The following is an 18,989-nucleotide window of genomic DNA, read 5'->3' as shown; positions in this document are numbered from 1 at the left end:
AAGTAATTGTGGAAAGAGACCAGAAAATATCGGAGGTAAAAATGGGGAAGAGATAAATAGGTCCCTTCTTAAAATCACCGACATTAACACAAGTAGATTAGAAAAGGCATTTGCATGTTCCAGCAGTGAGCAAGCGATGGAAGGCATTCAGGAAGAGATAGTTCAGCTACAAACTAGGGATATTTCTTTGTCATCCAGGAAACGTTAGCTTCCAATGATCGACCTTTTCCCTTCAAAGAGAATAGAAGTTAAAATAAATCCGAAACAGGAGGCTTTTGACAAATGTCAGGAACAAATTGCAGTGCAAAAGGAACATACAGAAGGGAATTGAAGCAGTTAATATGGGAGGCAAAGAGAGTGTACGATGCAAGATTAAGAGGTAACTTGACATTGAATCCTGAAATGTTTTATAAACATGTCAAGTGTAAGAAGCGGTTAGCCAGGGAAAATTAATATCCTCTGCCTTTACCTTTATTATTCTTAAAGGAGTACTTGCAACTGTTTCACATTACACGCTTCTTTTGTGTAAGTGACACTAAAAGAGAAGGAAGTTCTGGACAAGCAGTAGTAGATTTCAATATGACTTCTCAGAGATTAGCCTTACCCACTTTCAGTAAGTCACCAGGTCCAGATGGAATGCATCCTGGGTGGCTGAAAGAAGCAAAGGTCGAAATCGCAGAGACATTGGTCACAATCTTTCAATTGCTATTGGATACGGGAACAGTGCTGTCGGACTTAGAGGGTCACTAGTGTTTCCCTCTCCTGGTTAATAACACTATTTAAGAAATGGGAAACTACAGTCCAGCATCGCTGGTGGGGAAATTATTGCGTTCGTTTATAATGCTTTCCGATAAAGTTTCATTTGGAAAAGCATGGGTAAATGTGGGGTGACGCACAGTTCTTGGGACTTAGCTCTTATCGATGTAAGGGAGCGATTAGTGAAGGAAAAAATAAAACCCGTCATCATTCGAAGGGAGTCAGTTCTGCAGATGGTAAGACGACAAGCGGGACTCACGCCAGCACACTATCCTTGCCACAGGTGCCCTCGCCAAGATGCCAGCAGTCCCGCTCCTTCGCACTCTACGCGGCCCTTGCTGTGTTGATCGATTTCCTGCTCCAGATGTCAGCGTTCGTGGCTTTGATGTCCTCTGGACTCACGGAGATCAGAGGTACGGTGTACAACACCCACTGCACGCTACTTCGGACCCCCTTTAGTTTGATCGCAGACCATAGTGCAGCTGAAGCCATTTTCATCAAATATCTCATAACTTCCCTAAGTTTGTCTGATAGTGATATCTGCTTTCTCACTCAAAGCTAAGATCCATTCCTCTGAAACTAGATATTGATGTTTCACATTCTAATTTCTACAATCCTGATCCAACAGCCCACAGAAGCCGAGTTGAGAGAACTTACCAATTACTGATTATATTAACATATCCAATAGAATATCTATTTGTGAGAACATTGTTCAACTTCAGCATTAAAATACTATGACGTTATTTCAATTATGTCCAGGACAGCTGTAGTAAAATGGGAAAACGTTAGCATGTGGGGTTGCGGTTACAATCAGATCAGCCATGATCTTGTCGAATGGCGGAACAGGCTCGAGGGGCCGAGCGGCCTGCTCCTGCTCCTAATTCGCACCGTCGGTCTTGCTCCATAGCTGACTGACCTCCCTCTGGTCTCTCCTGCAGGCGGCCAGAATCGACATCTGTTGCTGCATACGCTGCAAATGCTGCAAGAGCAAGAAAAAGAAGAAGAAACGTGAGGGGTTACTGCTGCCTTTCATGAGGGGGTATTATGCCCCGTTTCTGCTGCACTCTGTCACCAGGATTATTGTGGTAAGAGCAACCTCCTTGTTAAAAGCAGACCTCGAGACAACAGAAGGTCAAACTTGGATGGAACTTTGGTCCCACCAGATTTGGAGTTCTCCGGGAACAACTCAGGATATAGAGGCACTGCAGACAGTGCAAGAAAAAAAGGGTAACTAGAATGGTCAAGCATAACCTCTCGTCGTATCAGGAAATAGCAAACAGGCTGGGGCTCGTTCTTAGTCTACCCCTTCACAATCATGAGGATCTCCTGGAGGAAAAAAGAAAGCTGGCGGGTGACCTCTTTCCTCTATCAGATGTTTCCTCTTTCGGGGGAGACCGAAAGGTGCCAGCTACATACCAGACAGTCACCAATAAATGCAATCGGGTCATTCAGAAGAAAGTTGGTCACCCAGAGTGAGTTCCTCATTCTCACCTCTCTAACACATGGAGCGGTTGAGGACACGAGCATAGATATGTTTATCCATCTCCCTCGTGTTTAAGGGGAAAAGGAATAGAAGGATAGGCTGATGACAGTTTACTCTTGATGCTGCAACCATCGTCGGTGTGGTCCCTCTAGAGAGAAACCGTTATTTGTCCCTAACGTCTGATCTCGTTTGGCCATTTTAATTCTGCGCCCTCAAGTTCTATGCTGATACTTCAGTGGATTTGACCTGACTAATCCTTTCTCCATTTCTTTTCTAGCTAATCCTGTTTCTCTTCATGTTCTGTGCTGGAATATTCTTAATTTTCAAGGTTCAAGTGGGCCTCGATCAGGAGCTGTCGTTGCCAACGGTCAGTGTTTACCAGTCATGCAGCTTCCACCTTTCAATCAACCAAGTTGTTCTTGCTCCCTACTCTTTCTCATACCCCAACCGTGAGTAGCTTGGCTACTGTCATCGCTGGGTCAGAGGTTGTGGTTAGTGTTCCACGTCTGGATCATAGATAGTCGAGCAGATTGGGCAGACAAGTGGCAGGTGGAATTTAATACTGATGAGTGTGAAGGGATGCATTTTGGCAGAGGGAATAGGGAGAGGCAATAAAGACTTGATGGCACAGTTGTAAAGAGAGTGCAGGGACAGAGGGACCTGGGGGTGCATGTGCGTCAATGTTTGAAGGCGGCAGGACATATTGAGAGAGTGGTTAATAAAGCGTATGGGATCTTGGGCTTCATAAATAGACCTGAATGGTTCCAGGGTCGGAGGATTTTAGTTACAAGGTTCGATTTGGAGAAGATGGGGTTGTTCTCCTTGGAGCAAAGGAGATTGAGGGGAGATTTGATGGTCATAATCTTGTACACCTCTGACAAAGCCTTATCTAAGCCTGAGAAAAACTGTTTCCATTAACTGATGGGGACACAGGGGACACAGATTGAAGGTTTTGGGCAAGAGATGCAAGGGGGAAATGCGAGGAAGACCATTTTTACCACTCACTGCGTAATGACCTGGAACTCGTTGGCCAAGAGGGTGGTGGAAGCAGAGACGATCACCGACTTCCTTCGAGTGGTCACGGTCGTCCATTTTCCTTTTGAAATCAACGACTGCGGGAGTGGCCCTGACCGAATAGCTCCGTGAAGAGCCGGCACGGACCCGATGGGCCGAAAGGCCTGTGTGCGTGCTGGGAGTGACTCTAGGATTTACTCCAGTGCAATATTGAGCAAGTGCTGCATTACGTCCTAGATTGTCAGTTGAATATCTGATATCCAAGAACAGAATCTCTAAAATAAAAGCAAAATACTGCGGATGCTGGAAATCTGAAACAAAAACAAGAAATGCTGGATTCACTCAGCAGGTCTGGCAGCATCTGTGGAAAGAGAAGCAGAGTTAATGTTTCGGGTCAGTGACCCTACTTCGGAACTGACAAATATTAGAAAAGTCACAGATTATAAGCAAGTGAGGTGGGGGTTGGGCAAGAGATAACAAAGGAGAAGGTGCAGATTGGACCAGGCCACATAGCTGACCAAAAGGTCACGGAGCAAAGGCAAACAATATGTTAATGGTGTGTTGAAAGACAAAGCATTAGTACAGATTAGGTGTGAATATGCTGAATATGAACTAACGTTGAGCATCTGTAGTCCCAGAGGTGGACTTGAACCACCAACCTTCTTACTGAGAATTGAGACCTTAAAGTGAGGCCCTGTCTGCTCTCTCGGGACAAAGATCCAATGGCAGCGCACAAATCGGCTGCCGTGTTTCTTGGATTGAAGCACTTTGGAAGTTTAGTCAGTGTTGTTAAAGTGCATTGGACATCATAGATTTTGGAAAAGGCGCTATATAAATGCAACTCTTGCTTTGCTTTCTCAATGTCTCAACAGCCTGTTCAAGTGGACACGGAAGACCTTATACCTCTAGTCAGAGACGAGCACAGAGTTGTCCTGTCGGACAAGCCAGTTATTCTTCAGTTAAATTGGTGCAGTTATCTGAGAGATGACTTTATCACATACCTTGTGGCTGTTTGCTTCCCTCTCTGCCGTATTCCCCACTGCATTCTCACTTTACCTTCACTGCTGCAGAAACATTTTTACGAACCGGTGTTAGCTCCAGGATGAACTTCTCCAACATCCTCCTGTCCTCCACCACATAACAAACTCCACCGCCCCCCATTCCAGCCCCACAGTGTCGAATGTCCCTCAACAAAATAGATGTTAAAATCCTGATTCTGGGCACTCAGCTCCCTTCCCTCATGCTCACGTGTCCCTGGGCATGTTCATCGGTCCTCCAACTGTTGTCATTCCCTTTCCCTCTGCTCCATTGTCAGTGGCAGTACCTTCAGCCATTAGAGACCCTTCCTTTCCTGAAACTCACCCAAACAGCCCTGCCTTTGAGCATCCTGAGAGGTTACATCTTTACCCGTGTGCCAGGTCCCCTCTCTTTCCACAGAGGAGGAATGTAACAGAAGAGTAAATCCTCAATGAAACTAAAAGTAGAGTTTTATATATTGATGGCATTGCAGCTGCAATTTTCGACACATCAAAGTCCCACCAACAAGTCTCGGTCCCTGCCCTTTGTTATGATCAGGTGAGGAGGGGTCACATGGTTCTCCTCTTTCCCACTCCCTGTTTGACTGCATGGGAAATGAATACATTTGCCAATTCAGTGAGTGTTTAAACTGTTTAAACAATCGGACAGGTTGTTTTGAGTTAATAATCACAGCGTTTAAAGAACCAAAGAAAGAGGTTAGTTCTAATTTTACTCATACTCAAACTGATCTAGTTTTTTTTAAAAATGGTCCTACTTTTACACACACACACACACACACACAGCCATGCACTCATATTTCAGATACGCACACATATAGATTACAGAATGAGGGGGAGGATAGATTGGTCAAATTATACCCCTTTTATTTCTCCGGACGCGACCGTCTGTGGAGGTTGGTGACTTGGCTGGCTTCAGGCTGAACTCGGTGGTCGTGCGACTTTACGTCCTAGAATCGGGACCGCCGAGGGAGACGGCCGAGTTGGCCGTTCTCCCTGGACAGAGCAGTGCGGGGGTGATTTCCTTCAAGGAGTCTCTGCTGACCGAGGCCACCCAGGGACGCCCCTGCTGTTGACCAGCAGGGCTTGAAGCTCCTAAGGTGGGTTGGAGGGAGGGAGGAAGGAAGGAAGGAGAGCCCCCCACTCGTCAGCGTCTCAGCTGCTTGTACACTTACTGCAGAGAGAAGACCAGAGAAAGCAGAAGCTTAAAAGGCACGAAGGGCGGGCCTGCCACAAGACTGTCACCCGCTGATTCCAAAAAGGTCATTACTAGTGTTTTACCCCTTGTAACTTTAGCTGTGAGACACTTACTGATTGGGTTTAAGGCCCACTCTCATGATAGCTCGATGGATAGTGATGGTGGGGCCTTTCCAATATGGCATGCATTGAGGCAGCCATATTGGACCCTTAAGCCCCCATTTGACACCAGTAAAATTGGCCAAGCGCGATCCAATTTTGACTCAGTCGAACACAAAGATCAGATTAGCAGGGAACAGTGTCCCACTAAAATGGACCATCGTTATTAAAATGCACAGTCATGCATGACGTGTCCCTGTTGTCCGATTCTAAACTGACTTTATTTGATGCCTCATTAGGACTCGTATATGTTGGACTATTTTGCTGCTCTCAACAAGTACTTTGAAGTGGGTGTCCCTGTATATTTCGTCACAAAGGCCGGGTACAATTTCTCCACGGTCGATGGGATGAACGGTGTCTGCTCCAGCGTGGGATGTGACAACAACTCCATGACCCAGAAGATCCAGTACGCCACCAAATTCCCTGACGTGTGAGCATCCTTGGATTGAATGTTTGTAAAGCAACCTTTGAGGTTTCACTGCACTTAGGCAGCATTCACACGATAGTTTAGTTTAGAGATACAGCACTGAAACAGGCCCTTCCACATCCCCCTATATTTCCCTACCACCTACCTATACTAGGGGCAATTTATAATGGCCAATTTACCGACCAACCTGCAAGTCTTTTGGCATGTGGGAGGAAACCGGAGCACCCGGAGGAAACCCACGCAGACACGGGGAGAACTTGCAAACTCCACACAGGCAGTACCCAGAATTGAACCCGGGTCGCTGGAGCTGTGAGGCTGCGGTGCTAACCACTGTGCCGCCCCTGTGTTTGGACAAAGGATATATTGGAGAGATGTGGAAATGGCGGGGGAATGGGACAACTACTTGTAAGAACCAGTGCAAGGACAGTGGATCTCCTTCTGCACTCTAACATTATCTGGCAGTGTTTGTCATTCGATGAAATCACACTGCTGTATGTGATTCAGGACTTGCATACATAGAATCTACAGCAGAGGAACAGGCCATTTGACCCAAATGGTCCATGCTGGTGGTTCCAGTCCACATGAGCCTCCGCTGCCCTCTTTGAATGATGTTGCAATATGGTCTTAGCTGAACCAAATAGTTTTAATTACCCTTTTTCTTCCCCCCCTTGTCTCATGTCAGAACACTTCTTTTCTCCTCAGATCCTATTTGTCCATCCCTGCTTCCTCGTGGGTGGATGATTTCATCGATTGGTTGAACCCGATATCACGGTGCTGTCGGCTGCATCTCTTCGGACCCAATGAGGGCGAGTTCTGCCCAGCGACCAGTAGTAAGGAGCTTTAACGTCTGCATTTTGGACTTTTGTTTCGAACTAATTGCTTTGTCCAGACTCCTCACCAATATTGTACATGGAACAGATAGGGGGAAAGTGTTCCCACTGGCAGAAGGGTGAAGTAACCGTTACAACTGCACAGGAGGAGACCATTCGGCCCATCGTGTCTGTTCTGGCTCTCTAACGCGTTTGCTCCCTTGATCAAATATTGTATAGTTCTTTATGATATCAAGTACTTCTGACCACCCCCTCCCCACCCCCCCCCCCCCCCCCCACCCCCCCACACAAGCTCTTCTCAACTAATAGCAATTCACAGTTGCCGCAACTCCTCGTTTCCAACTGGAGCCTCAGAGGCACGGACTGCTTTTCACTCAGTATCCCATTGACTCTCGCTTCCATTTCTTTTCACCCAGATGACCTGAGCTGCCGCAAAGCGTGCATGCAGTCAAATCTGAATGGTATCATCAGGCCGACCGTTGAAAATTTCAGTCAATACCTGCCAAGTTTCCTGAATGACACTCCCACGCTTCAATGCTCCAAGGGGTAAGTTGTTCCCGGCCTCGGCAACAAGGAGTAGGGGCTGAAGCTCAGATTGCGCGGTCACTGCTCGTTCTTCAGACATCCATTCAAAAGGACATTGAAAGCTTCTTCAATTCAGCGTCACATGACAAGTGACAAAGAAAGCATTCGCAAATATTGAGTCATATGATACTTTGTATGTTTTCAAGTTTTGGCCTCAACTGCTTTCAAGAAGGGGTTAGATATAGCTCTTGGGTCTAAAGGGATCAAACGGTATGGGGAGGACGGGGGAACAGGTTACTGAGTTGGATGATCATAACGATTGGCGGAGCAGACTCGAAGGGCCGAATGGCCTACTCCTGCTCCTATTTTCTATGTTTCTATGAACTGCCAAGAGGAAAGTGTAGAACTTTTCTCCACATTATCTGCCACTTGTCTATCTGAACTTCCTACCAAAATGAATCACTTCACATTATGTCCTTTGGAAGAACATGGGGAGACAATATAAAATCAAGGGTACAATTCTAAAGGGAGTGCAGGAGCAGAGGGACCTGGGTGTAAATGTGCATCAGTCATTGAAGGTGGCGGGACAGGTTGAGACAGCGGTCAATAAAGCATACCGTATCCTGGGCTTTGTTAACTTCCTTGCTCTTGTACTCTATGCCCCTGTTATACAAGGTATAAGACACTAGTTCGGCCTCAGCTGGCAGGTTCAAAAGGGAATTAGACAGTTAGGTGACAAGGAGGAATGTGCAGGGTTACAGAGAGAAGCTGGGGGGTCGGCAGCAGCTGAGGTGCTCATTTCAGGGAGCCGGTGCAGATAGGATGGGCCGAATGGTCTCCTTCTGTGCTGTAACAGTTCTGTGATTGTGTGGCTCATCGGCACTGAGGGTCACGTACTCAACGATCACCTCGACAGCTGGTACAGAACTTCATCGACCCGGGGATTGACGGCAGTTTTGATCCACCTTCAGTGCATTCAGATAACGTCAACCTGACTTAAAGCTGCTCGACGGTCTGTTCTCTCCCTCTTTCCTATTTGGGCTCCAGGGAAAAGGCGGGGGGAGTGGGACCAGGCAAGTCACACTTAGAATTGTTACGGCACAGAAGGCGGCCACTCGACCTGTTGCGTCTGTGCCAGCTCCCTATGACCCATTTCACTTGCTATAAGGATGCACTTTACTTTCCAGAGGCTTGGGAGCTTATGGAGACGCAGTGAAAATAGGCAATGACGGAGAGATCTTGGGTAAGTGCTCTTAAATGTATTTTGCCCCTGATGTCATTGGGAATATATTAAAGCTGGAAAAACTCAGCAGGTGTACTTGCATCAGAATAGTTAATAGTAAAACAGCAGCTTCGTGCAATGTGGCCAGAGAGCGCTCTGCCCAGCCAGGCAATGACCATCTCCAACCAGAGAGAATCTAACCATCTCCCCTTGACATTCAATGGCATTACCATCGCTGAATCCCCCACTATCAACATCCCAGGGGCTACCATTGACCAGAAACTGAACTGGAGTAGCCATATAAATACCGTGGCGACAAGAGTAGGTCAGAGGCTGGGAATCCTGCAGCGAGTAACTCACCTCCTGACTCCCCAAAGTCTGTCCACCATCTACAAGGCACAAGTCAGGAGTGTGATGGAATACTCTCCAGTTGCCCTGGATGGGTGCAGCTCCAACAACACTCAAGAAGCTCGACACCATCCAGGACAAAGCAGTCCACAAGATTGGCACCCCACCCACCACCTTCAACATTCACTCCCTCCACTACCAGCACACAGTGGCAGCAGTGTGTACCATCTACAAGATGCACTGCAGCAACTCCCCAAGGCTCCTTAGATAGCACCTTCCAAACCTGCGACCTCTACCACCTAGAAGGACAAGGGCAGCAGACGCATGGGAACACCACCACCTGCAAGCTCCCCTCCAAGTCACACACCATCCTGACTTGGAACTATATCGCCGTTCCTTCACTGTCGCTGGGTCAATATCCTGGAACTCCCTTCCGAACAGCACTGTGGGTGTACCTACCCCACATGGACTGCAGCAGTTCAAGGCGGCCTGCCTTCTGTGCTGTAAATTTTCCACGTTTCTTACCCCTACTGTGCTTATTGTTAGCTGAATTTGAACATTTATAACCTCGCACTTGTGTTTTGAACCAGCGTCCAGATTCATGGCCTATCAGACACCTCTGAAAAACTCATCAGAATACACGGCAGCCCTCAAAGTAGCCCGTCAGCTCGCAGACAATATCCAAGAGAGCATGAGGCAAGTTCCTGGAACGGATCCCGACTTTGAAGTCTTCCCCTACTCGTAAGTTTTTGTTCAAGATGAAATAAGCATCTGTAATGAAATGGGTATTTATTATCCTTGTAACACCCTCCAGTCTGCCACTCATGTGGCGGATAAGGCCAGAAGCACTCGTGCAGGTGTTCCTCTGTGAAGAGTGCTCAGTTTCCCTGGAATGAAGGCATGGGGAGCTGTCGTGCCAAGTCTTTGTGCCCTTTGGCCTGGGATTTCCATGGCTTTCCCAATAAAAGAGGTGGGCTTGAGCACGTGCCTACAACAGATCGGTCTGTGACCTCCAGGAAATGTTGACCCCACTTGGGGGATCAGACAACTGAGCAATGCAGCTGTCATTCCCTCGCGAGTCCGGAGCTCCTGCCAAGCGATATCGAGGATGGGCAGACCGGTGGCAAATGCCATTTAACGCGGTGAAATGTGAGGCAGGAGATTTTGGGGCGAGAAAATAAGGATTGGGAGTCTGTACTCAGTGAGTGATGCTGAGGGTTGTGGAGGATCAGAAACCAGGGGGAAGAATATATAGATAAATCCAAATGCAGGCCAACTGTATTTTGCATTTTATTGGCGAAGGTCTAGAGTACAAGTGCAAAGGGGTTGTGACAGCTTTTGTAGAGTTATAATTAGGCGACAGTTGGAATATTACATAGTTTAGGTCCCACATTGAAATCATCCTGGTGAATCTATCCTGAATAGTGAGAAGAATATTATTTCATACAGTTTCATTGTTTTGAATTGCTGGTAAATCTCAACATAGAGAGAAGGAAAGAAATGGAAAAAATGTTCCTAAATAAACTCTGGAACAAAGAGGAGGTTTATGACGGGTCGAGTGAACTGGGAAAGGCTACCATTGTAAATTGATTACCTTACTCCAGGAGTGAGCAACACATTTTGCACCATTCTCTTGGTGACACAAAACACTCATTCTCTGAAGATTCTTTTAATATAACAACGCAAAAACCAAAACAATTAACAGTGCCCACTCCTCTAGTTCCTACTTCTGAATATGTTCACACACGCAGCATTTTTTCTGAGATGTTTTCACCTCACTTTTCACAGAACTTACAACACTTCTCTGCTATTCGGGATTGGTTTGTGACCCCACACATGATCAGAGGCCACTGATTCATTTCCTTCTTCAATAATGTGAATTGGATGGCAAAGTTGAAAAGTCTTAGAACTTGGAGCGAAAGAACCTGCTCACGGTAACATTGGAAATGGGAGCGGGAGTAGGCCATTCGGCCCCTCGAGCCTGCTCCACCATTCGACCCCATCATGGCTGATGGTCTATCTCTGCCCCTTTCCCTTGAATATAGAAATCTGAGATACCTTTGAGCGATTTTCTGTGCTGTAATCTTTCTACGGTACGCTAGACAGAGACCATTCAACCCTTGTCTACGCCGGCTGAAAAAACTAGACGCCCATTCTAATCCCACCTTCCGGTCCCTGTTCCATAGCCTTGCAAGGTTGTATTACTGCAGGTGCAGGTCCAGGAACGTCTTAACTGAGTTGAAGGTTTCTGCCTGCACCACCGTTCCTGGCAGTGAATTCCTGACACCCACCACCCTCTGAGTGAAAAAGGTTTTCCTCAAGTCCCCTCTAATCCTTCTTTAAATCTGTGCGCTTGGTACTTGATCTCTCTGCCGGGAGGGGATCAGAGTAGTTAGGAAGGACCTATCGAGGCCCCTCAATTTTGTACACCTCAATTAAGTCAGCCCTCAGCCTCCTCTTCCAAGGAAAACAGATAATCAGAGATTCAATAGTCAGGGGAACAGAAGTGAATCGGGATGATGTGTTGCCTCCACGGTGCCAGGGTCAAGGATGTGACTGAGTGGGGAAGGGGGGTAACCGACAGTATTCATTGTCCACAATTCGTACGAAAGAAGGATGTGATCCTGCAGAAAGAGTTCACTACTTTTGAGGTCCTGCTTATTAACTTCTTACTTGCAACGGCACGGGTTGTAATCCAGAGATTACTGAGCTAGGCGAGTCCAGTCACACGTTCGTCTGTCTTGCCCTCCCTCCTGCACCATCTTCACAGGAATAGGAAGACGTTGAGACATTGCAACCTGTTCAGGTGTCACCCGAGTTCTTTGTGGGATGTTTTTTGCTCGTGCTGTTGGGGAGGGTTTGAAGCAGTTTGTCAGGGAAATGGGGACCCGAGAGTAGACTCAGTGGAATGAAATCATTAAAAAAAGGTTAGAAACTGTCTTCCACACTCATCCACTAATTTGTTGCCTTCCATTTTCATTTAAGACGTCCTTGAGCACTGTCAAAAAGAGAGCTTGCATTGACGTAGAGGAAACAAGAGTATAGTAAATAAAGCAGATGAACTGAGGGAACAGAATAGCTATGACAGAAACCTGGATTATGATATTCTACACATATAGCAGTAAGGAGGGACAGGAATGGCAGCGCAAAGCCTTGTAAACAAGAGCCTTGTAAACAGAAACAAAACCAAGAAATGCTGGAATCACTCAGCAGGTCTGGCAGCATCTGTGGAAAGAGAAGCAGAGTTAATGTTTCGGGTCAGTGACCCTTCTTCGGAACTGACAAATATTAGAAAAGTCACAGATTATAAACAAGTGGGGGTGGGGGTGGGGCAAGAGATAACAAAGGAGAAGGTGCAGATTGGACCAGGCCACATAGCTGACCAAAAGGTCACGGAGCAAAGGCAAACAATATGTTAATGGTGTGTTGAAAGACAAAGCATTAGTACAGATTAGGTGTGAATGCACTGAATATTGAACAGCAGCAAGTGCAAACCTGAAGAAAAACAACCTGAAAAAAACAGTGGGTAAGCAAACTGAACAAACTAAGATGAAATGAAATAAATGCAAAAAAAGATTGTAAAAAGGAATGTAAAAAAAAGGAAGAAAAAAATAACTAAAGATGAAAGTAAAATGGGGGGCTGTCATGCTCTGAAATTATTGAACTCAATGTTCAGTCCGGCAGGCTGTAGTGTGCCTAATCGGTAGATGAGATGCTGTTCCTCGAGCTTGCGTTGATGTTCACTGGAACACTGCAGCAATCCCAGGACAGAGATGTGAGCATGAGAGCAGGGGGGAGTGTTGAAATGGCAAGCAACCGGAAGCTCAGGGTCCTGCTTGCGGACTGAGCGGAGATGTTCCACAAAGTGGTCTCCCCAATGTAGAGGAGACCACACTGTGAGCAGCGAATACAGTATACTACATTGAAAGAAGTACAAGTAAATCGCTGCTTCACCTGAAAGGAGTGTTTGGGGCCTGGGATAGTGAGGAGAGAGGAGGTAAATGGGCAGGTATTACACCTCCTACGATTGCAGGGGAAGGTGCCATGGGAAGGGGACGAGGTGGTGGGGGTAATGGAGGAGTGGACCAGGGTGTCGCGGAGGGAACGATCCCTTCGGAATGCTGACGGGAAGGGAGGGGAAAATGCGACTGGTAGTGGCATCACGCTGGAGGTGGCGGAAATGGCGGAGGATGATCCTTTGGATATGGAGGCTGGTGGGATGAAAAGTGAGGACAAGGGGAACCCTGTCACGGTTCTGGGAGGGAGGGGAAGGGGTGAGGGTAGAGGTGCGGGGAATGGGTCGGACACGGTTGAGGGCCCTGTCAACCACAGTGGGGGGAAATCCTCGGTTGAGGAAAAAGGAGGTCATATCAGAAGCACCGTCATGGAAGGTAGCATCATCAGAGCAGATGCGTCGGAGACGGAGAAACTGGGAGAATGGAGTCCTGACAGGAGGTAGGGTGTGAAGAAGTGTAGTCGAGGTAGCTGTGGGAGTCAGTGGGCCCTCAACCGGACCCTCAATCCTCAACCGAGGATTTCCCCCCACTGTGGTTGACAGGGCCCTCAACCGTGTCCGACCCATTCCCCGCACCTCTACCCTCACCCCTTCTGCTCCCTCCCAGAACCGTGACAGGGTTTCCCCTTGTCCTCACTTTTCATACTACCAGCCTCCATATCCAAAGGATCATCCTCCGCCATTTTCGCCACCTCCAGCGTGATGCCACTACCAGTCGCACCTTCCCCTCCCTTCCCCTGTCAGCATTCCGAAGGGATCGTTCCCTCCGCGACACCCTGGTCCACTCCTCCATTACCCCCACCACCTCGTCCCCTTCCCATGGCACCTTCCCCTGCAATCGTAGGAGGTGTAATACCTGCCCATTTACCTCCTCTCTCCTCACTATCCCAGGCCCCAAACACTCCTTTCAGGTGAAGCAGCGATTTACTTGTACTTCTTTCAATGTAGTATACTGTATTCGCTGCTCACAGTGTGGTCTCCTCTACATTGGGGAGACCACTTTGTGGAACATCTCCGCTCAGTCCGCAAGCAGGACCCTGAGCTTCCGGTTGCTTGCCATTTCAACACTCCCCCCTGCTCTCATGCTCACATCTCTGTCCTGGGATTGCTGCAGTGTTCCAGTGAACATCAACGCAAGCTCGAGGAACAGCATCTCATCTACCGATTAGGCACACTACAGCCTGCCGGACTGAACATTGAGTTCAATAATTTCAGAGCATAACAGCCCCCCATTTTACTTTCATTTTTAGTTATTTTTCTTCCTTTTTTTTACATTCCTTTTTACATTTTTTACAATCTTTTTTCGCATTTATTTCATTTCATCTTAGTTTGTTCAGTTTGCTTACCCACTGTTTTTTTCAGGTTGTTTTTCTTCAGGTTTGCACTTGCTGCTGTTCAATATTCAGTGTATTCACACCTAATCTGTACTAATGCTTTGTCTTTCAACACACCATTAACATATTGTTTGCCTTTGCTCCGTGACCTTTTGGTCAGCTATGTGGCCTGGTCCAATCTGCACCTTCTCCTTTGTTATCTCTTGCCCCACCCCCACCCCCACTTGTTTATAATCTGTGACTTTTCTAATATTTGTCAGTTCCAAAGAAGGGTCACTGACCCGAAACATTAACTCTGCTTCTCTTTCAGCAGGTCTGGCAGCATCTGTGGAGTGAATCCAGCATTTCTTGTTTTTGTTTCAGATTTCCAGCATCCGCAGTATTTTGCCTTGTAAACAGATGTGAGAGAGAGAGGGGAAGAAGAAAGGAGTGGGGTAGGGGGTGGGGGGTGGGGGTGCAAATTACAAAGAACTGACTTCTGAATTGTTTAATGGAGCAGAGACGACTGTCGCGAGCAAACCCTCGCTACTGTGGCAGGAGTGTGGGGCGCCGGATGACACAGGTTTAAGGTTATTTCTGAAAGCAAGAAAGAGAAACTCTGGACTGTTGTCAAAAGCCCCTCACCATTTTTCAGCAACTTCTCGTCTGTCTGCCTCAGTCAAGCTGTCCCAGTTCCCATCCTGTTCAGTACACAGTGCTACCACTGACTGAAATGTTATCATGTTCTGTGAATTGCAGGATCACCTATGTCTATTATGAACAGTATCTGACGATAGCGACAGAGGGGATGGTCAATCTTGCCCTGTGTCTGATCCCAACATTTGTGGTCTGCTGTATCCTCCTGGGAATGGACATCCGTTCAGGCTTACTGAACTTGGTGGCGATTCTCATGATCATCGTAGACACTGTGGCAGTGATGACACTGTGGAACATCAGCTACAATGCCGTCTCACTCATCAATCTGGTCACGGTAAGAACAACAAGTCGGGTCAATGAAATGAGCTGGAAGCAGATGGCTGGGTCTTTACCCCCACCGAGGGCAGGCACGGAGGAGGGTGGGTGTGGAATTTAATGCTGGCACCCCGGCTCAGAATGGAGGTGCCCTCTCTCTCTCTCTTACTTACCTGTACTGCAAGCTGCTAGAGGGCTTCCTGTTGGGCCTTCCAGCTTAGAGGGCCACAGTGACCCCCATCCTCTGGCCATTATTGGCCTAACGTGGGGAAAATCCCAGTCGGATGAACGTTTCCCCACACAGTCGTGGACAAATGTGGGTCAGAAGCCCACAGAGGCCCACGTGGGAGATCCGGCCCTGAGCATGTGCTTGCCAAACATAGCCCCTGCACAGACTGCAAATGTTGGCACTTTTTGTTCCGCTTGACTTTCAAGCAAGGGAATGAACCCCTGACAAAAGTAAATACCCTGAACTGACTTGAAGCACAGAGCATCAGCAATGAACAATCTTTGACGATAAGAAAAAGATGAAAAGACGCTCAGCCCTAGAAATAATGTTAGCAAATGCGTTAACCAGTTAGCTACATCCACTCCTTTGCAGAACGTCAAAGCTTCTTCCAACAATTTGATTTTCTTGCAGAACTTGTAGTCTTTTGTTCTGGTGATGACTTGTTTGAATGCGCCTACTGGAAAAAAAGGTGCAGGCTGCCTGCTTTTGTTGAATTTAAGTCATTGCAGTAAATAGTTTAATTTTTCCACTTAGTTACAACAGCAGATAAGGGAGCAGTTGCCTGTGTGTACAAAGTGCACTTGCAGGTCTGTAAATGCACTTAAGAACAATACAGCACAGGAACAGGCCATTCGGCCCTCCAAGTCTGCGCCGATCTTGATGCCTGTCTAAACTAACACCTTCTGCACTTCCGGGGTCCACATCCCTCTATTCCCTTCCGATTCATATATTTGTCAAGATGCCTCTTAAACGTCTCGATGGTACCTGCTTCCACCACCTCCCTCGGCAGCAAAATCCAGGCACTCACCACGCTCTGTATAAAGAACTTGCCTCGCACATCCCCTCTAAACTTTGTCCCTCGCACCTTAAACCTATGTCCCCTAGTAACTGACTCTTCCACCCTGGGAGAAAGCTTCTGACTATCCACTCTGTCCATGCCGCTCATAACTTTGTAAACCTCTATCATGTCGCCCCTCCACCTCCGTCGTTCCAGTGAAAACAATCCGAGTTTATCCAACCTCTCCTCATAGCTAATGTCCTCCAGACCAGGTAACGTTCTGGTAAATCTCTTCTGTACCCTCTCCAAAGCCTCCACGTCCTTCTGGTAGTGTGGCGACCAGAATTGTATGCAATGTTCTAAGTGTGGCCGAACTAAAGTTCTGTACAGCTGCAGCATGACTTGCCTATTTTTATACTTTATGCCCCGACCGATGAAGGCAAGCATGCCGTATGCCTTCTTGACTACCTTATCCACCTGCGTTGCCACTTTCAGTGATCTGTGGACCTGTACGCCCAGATCTCTCTGCCTGTCAATACTCCTAAGGGTTCTGCTATTTACTCTGTAAATGCAACACTACCAGGACTGGAGGTTTTGCCCCTGTGCAGGGAACAGCTGGCGTCAACTCTGCACCCACCTCTCGTTCACATTGGACCCACATTTTGTTCCCTCAGGCCATCGGCATGTCTGTGGAATTTGTCTCTCACCTGACGCGGTCGTTTGCTATCAGCACCAAGAAAAATAAAGTGGAACGGGCAAAGGAGGCCACCGCTACCATGGGCAGCGCGGTAAGTAAGGCAAGGGGAACACCGGGTGCAGCGTGCTGGGCAAGTGGGCAAAGTGTAAATCAATGTTGGACTACCTCTGAAACGAACAAGTAGTCCAACAAGTGTGCTAGCACTTCAGAAGTGCACTGAAGCATCAGCCTAGATTTTCTGCTGAACTGACACTTCAGCCCCAGTGTGGGACTTGGCTCGGACTTGAACAGTTGTGGGGTTGAGGCAGATGGGGTGATATAGTAGGGGTGGTAGAGCTGCTGTTCAAAACAATTGTTGCCCATGCAGTTTTACACACAACACCCACTGTTAGTTGCTAATGTTTCACCGTCTGAAAGCAGAGAATTTGCAGCACTTCTGAGCTACTTTCATTAAAGGTGTATCTATTGATGTGGGGGATGGGTTCTGTTCTAATGCCACTCACCTGTTGCACTGTTCGGTTTTATTTTCCAGGTGTTTGCGGGCGTCGCTATGACGAATCTTCCCGGCATCATCGTCTTGTATTTTGCTCAATCTCAGCTCATCCAGATTTTCTTCTTCCGCCTCAATCTGGTGATCACCTTACTGGGCATGGCCCACGGTCTGGTCTTCCTACCCGTGTTCCTCAGCTACTTTGGTGAGTACAAAGTCATCGGTCGATCGCCAGGGGGCTGCTGTTGTGATTACGAGAGCTGTCACTGGCTGTCGCTTGACCGGTCTTACCTTACCTTACGTAGGAACGTACTTGTGAAATTGTATCATGTCCTATCCAACTGCCAGGACAGGCTCACCAGAGGTGATGGCACAGTGGTGTACAGTCTGGAGGGAGTTGTCCTGAGAGTCCTCAACATTGACCTGATGCCTTGAGACTTCATGGAGCCCAGAGTCAAACATGGTCACAGATGCCTCCTGCTGATTCATCAGCCAAGGGAGGGCCAGTAGGTGTTACTCAGTTCTCATCAGTGTTGAACAATTGAATGCCACCCTCAGGACTTCTAAGGCATAGAATGTACTCCTCAATGTCCGAGCGGACCGGTAGCACCCCGACTGGCCGAGTCCCGAAGGACACGACTGCTGGAGTGGGTCTGCGGCCGGTGGCGAGGGAACGATTCGAGAGGAAAATAAAACCATACGTCACCTTGTCTTCACTGACACAGTTACAGATGCATCAGTCCATGACTGTTTTCACAACAATTGTGTGGTGAACACTCCTACCGATACAAAGTGCCCATCTTCACATTGTACTAAATGGGATAGATTTCAATGGAGGGGATCCTCAAACAGATGTACCAACTCTGAACTGGGCATCCACGAGATCCTGTGGGACTTGTGCAGCAGTAGCAGGTTTGTATTCGTCTACAAACTGGAACTCTAATGCCCCCCCCCTCCCATTCTACTGTTACCATGAAGCTGGTTCGGAGTGGAGGAGGGCATGCCTCAGAATGAGGTGTCGACCCAGTGAAGCTGCAGGAAAGGACTCGGGTGCATGCTAAACAGTGGAAGCAGAGCTAAGTGATCCCACAGCCAATGAATCAGATCTTTGAAGAGCACACAAAGTTGTGTCCAGCACCATTTGCAAGTAAGTAGATGATGGACAGGTAGCGCCTAGGACACTACCGCGAGGAACTCCTGCAATGATGTCCTGGGGCTGAGATGATTGTGTGATGTACCACTCCAACCAGCATAGGAAGATGGTTGTGGTTGTTGGAGGCCAAGAGAGTCTTCCCCCGATTCCCACAGACTCCAGTTTTGCCAGGGCTCCTTGATGCCATACTCTATCAATTGCCCTTGACGTCAAGACAGCATAAGAGCTGAACTCCAAAGGCGAGGTGAGAGCGAGTGTCCGTGTTTGAACCAAGGCTGTGACGAGGTCAGGAGCTGAGCGTTTGGGTTCCACCAGGGCCAGAGTGTCACTGAGCAGGTTATTGCTAG

The 18,989-nt window shown here is 47.7% G+C and overlaps 1 protein-coding gene across 1 annotated transcript in view; it reads left to right on the top strand.

The window, feature by feature from the left end:
* The window catches only part of npc1l1 (NPC1-like 1), a 38,915-nt gene that overhangs the window by 17,004 nt on the left and 2,922 nt on the right, over window positions 1–18,989 (top strand). The window contains 13 exon segments of the mRNA XM_068023295.1: window positions 1,040–1,065; window positions 1,067–1,147; window positions 1,149–1,169; window positions 1,695–1,841; window positions 2,517–2,606; window positions 5,883–6,073; window positions 6,773–6,900; window positions 7,317–7,446; window positions 8,613–8,668; window positions 9,586–9,736; window positions 15,083–15,314; window positions 16,977–17,090; window positions 17,532–17,694. Coding sequence (XP_067879396.1) covers window positions 1,040–1,065; window positions 1,067–1,147; window positions 1,149–1,169; window positions 1,695–1,841; window positions 2,517–2,606; window positions 5,883–6,073; window positions 6,773–6,900; window positions 7,317–7,446; window positions 8,613–8,668; window positions 9,586–9,736; window positions 15,083–15,314; window positions 16,977–17,090; window positions 17,532–17,694 — 1,530 coding nt within the window.

This window comes from Heterodontus francisci, chromosome 47, assembly GCF_036365525.1.
Source record: "Heterodontus francisci isolate sHetFra1 chromosome 47, sHetFra1.hap1, whole genome shotgun sequence".
Classification (NCBI taxonomy): domain Eukaryota; kingdom Metazoa; phylum Chordata; class Chondrichthyes; order Heterodontiformes; family Heterodontidae; genus Heterodontus; species Heterodontus francisci.
Note: the sequence above shows the minus strand (reverse complement) of the source record. Positions and strands in the feature narration are given on the sequence as shown.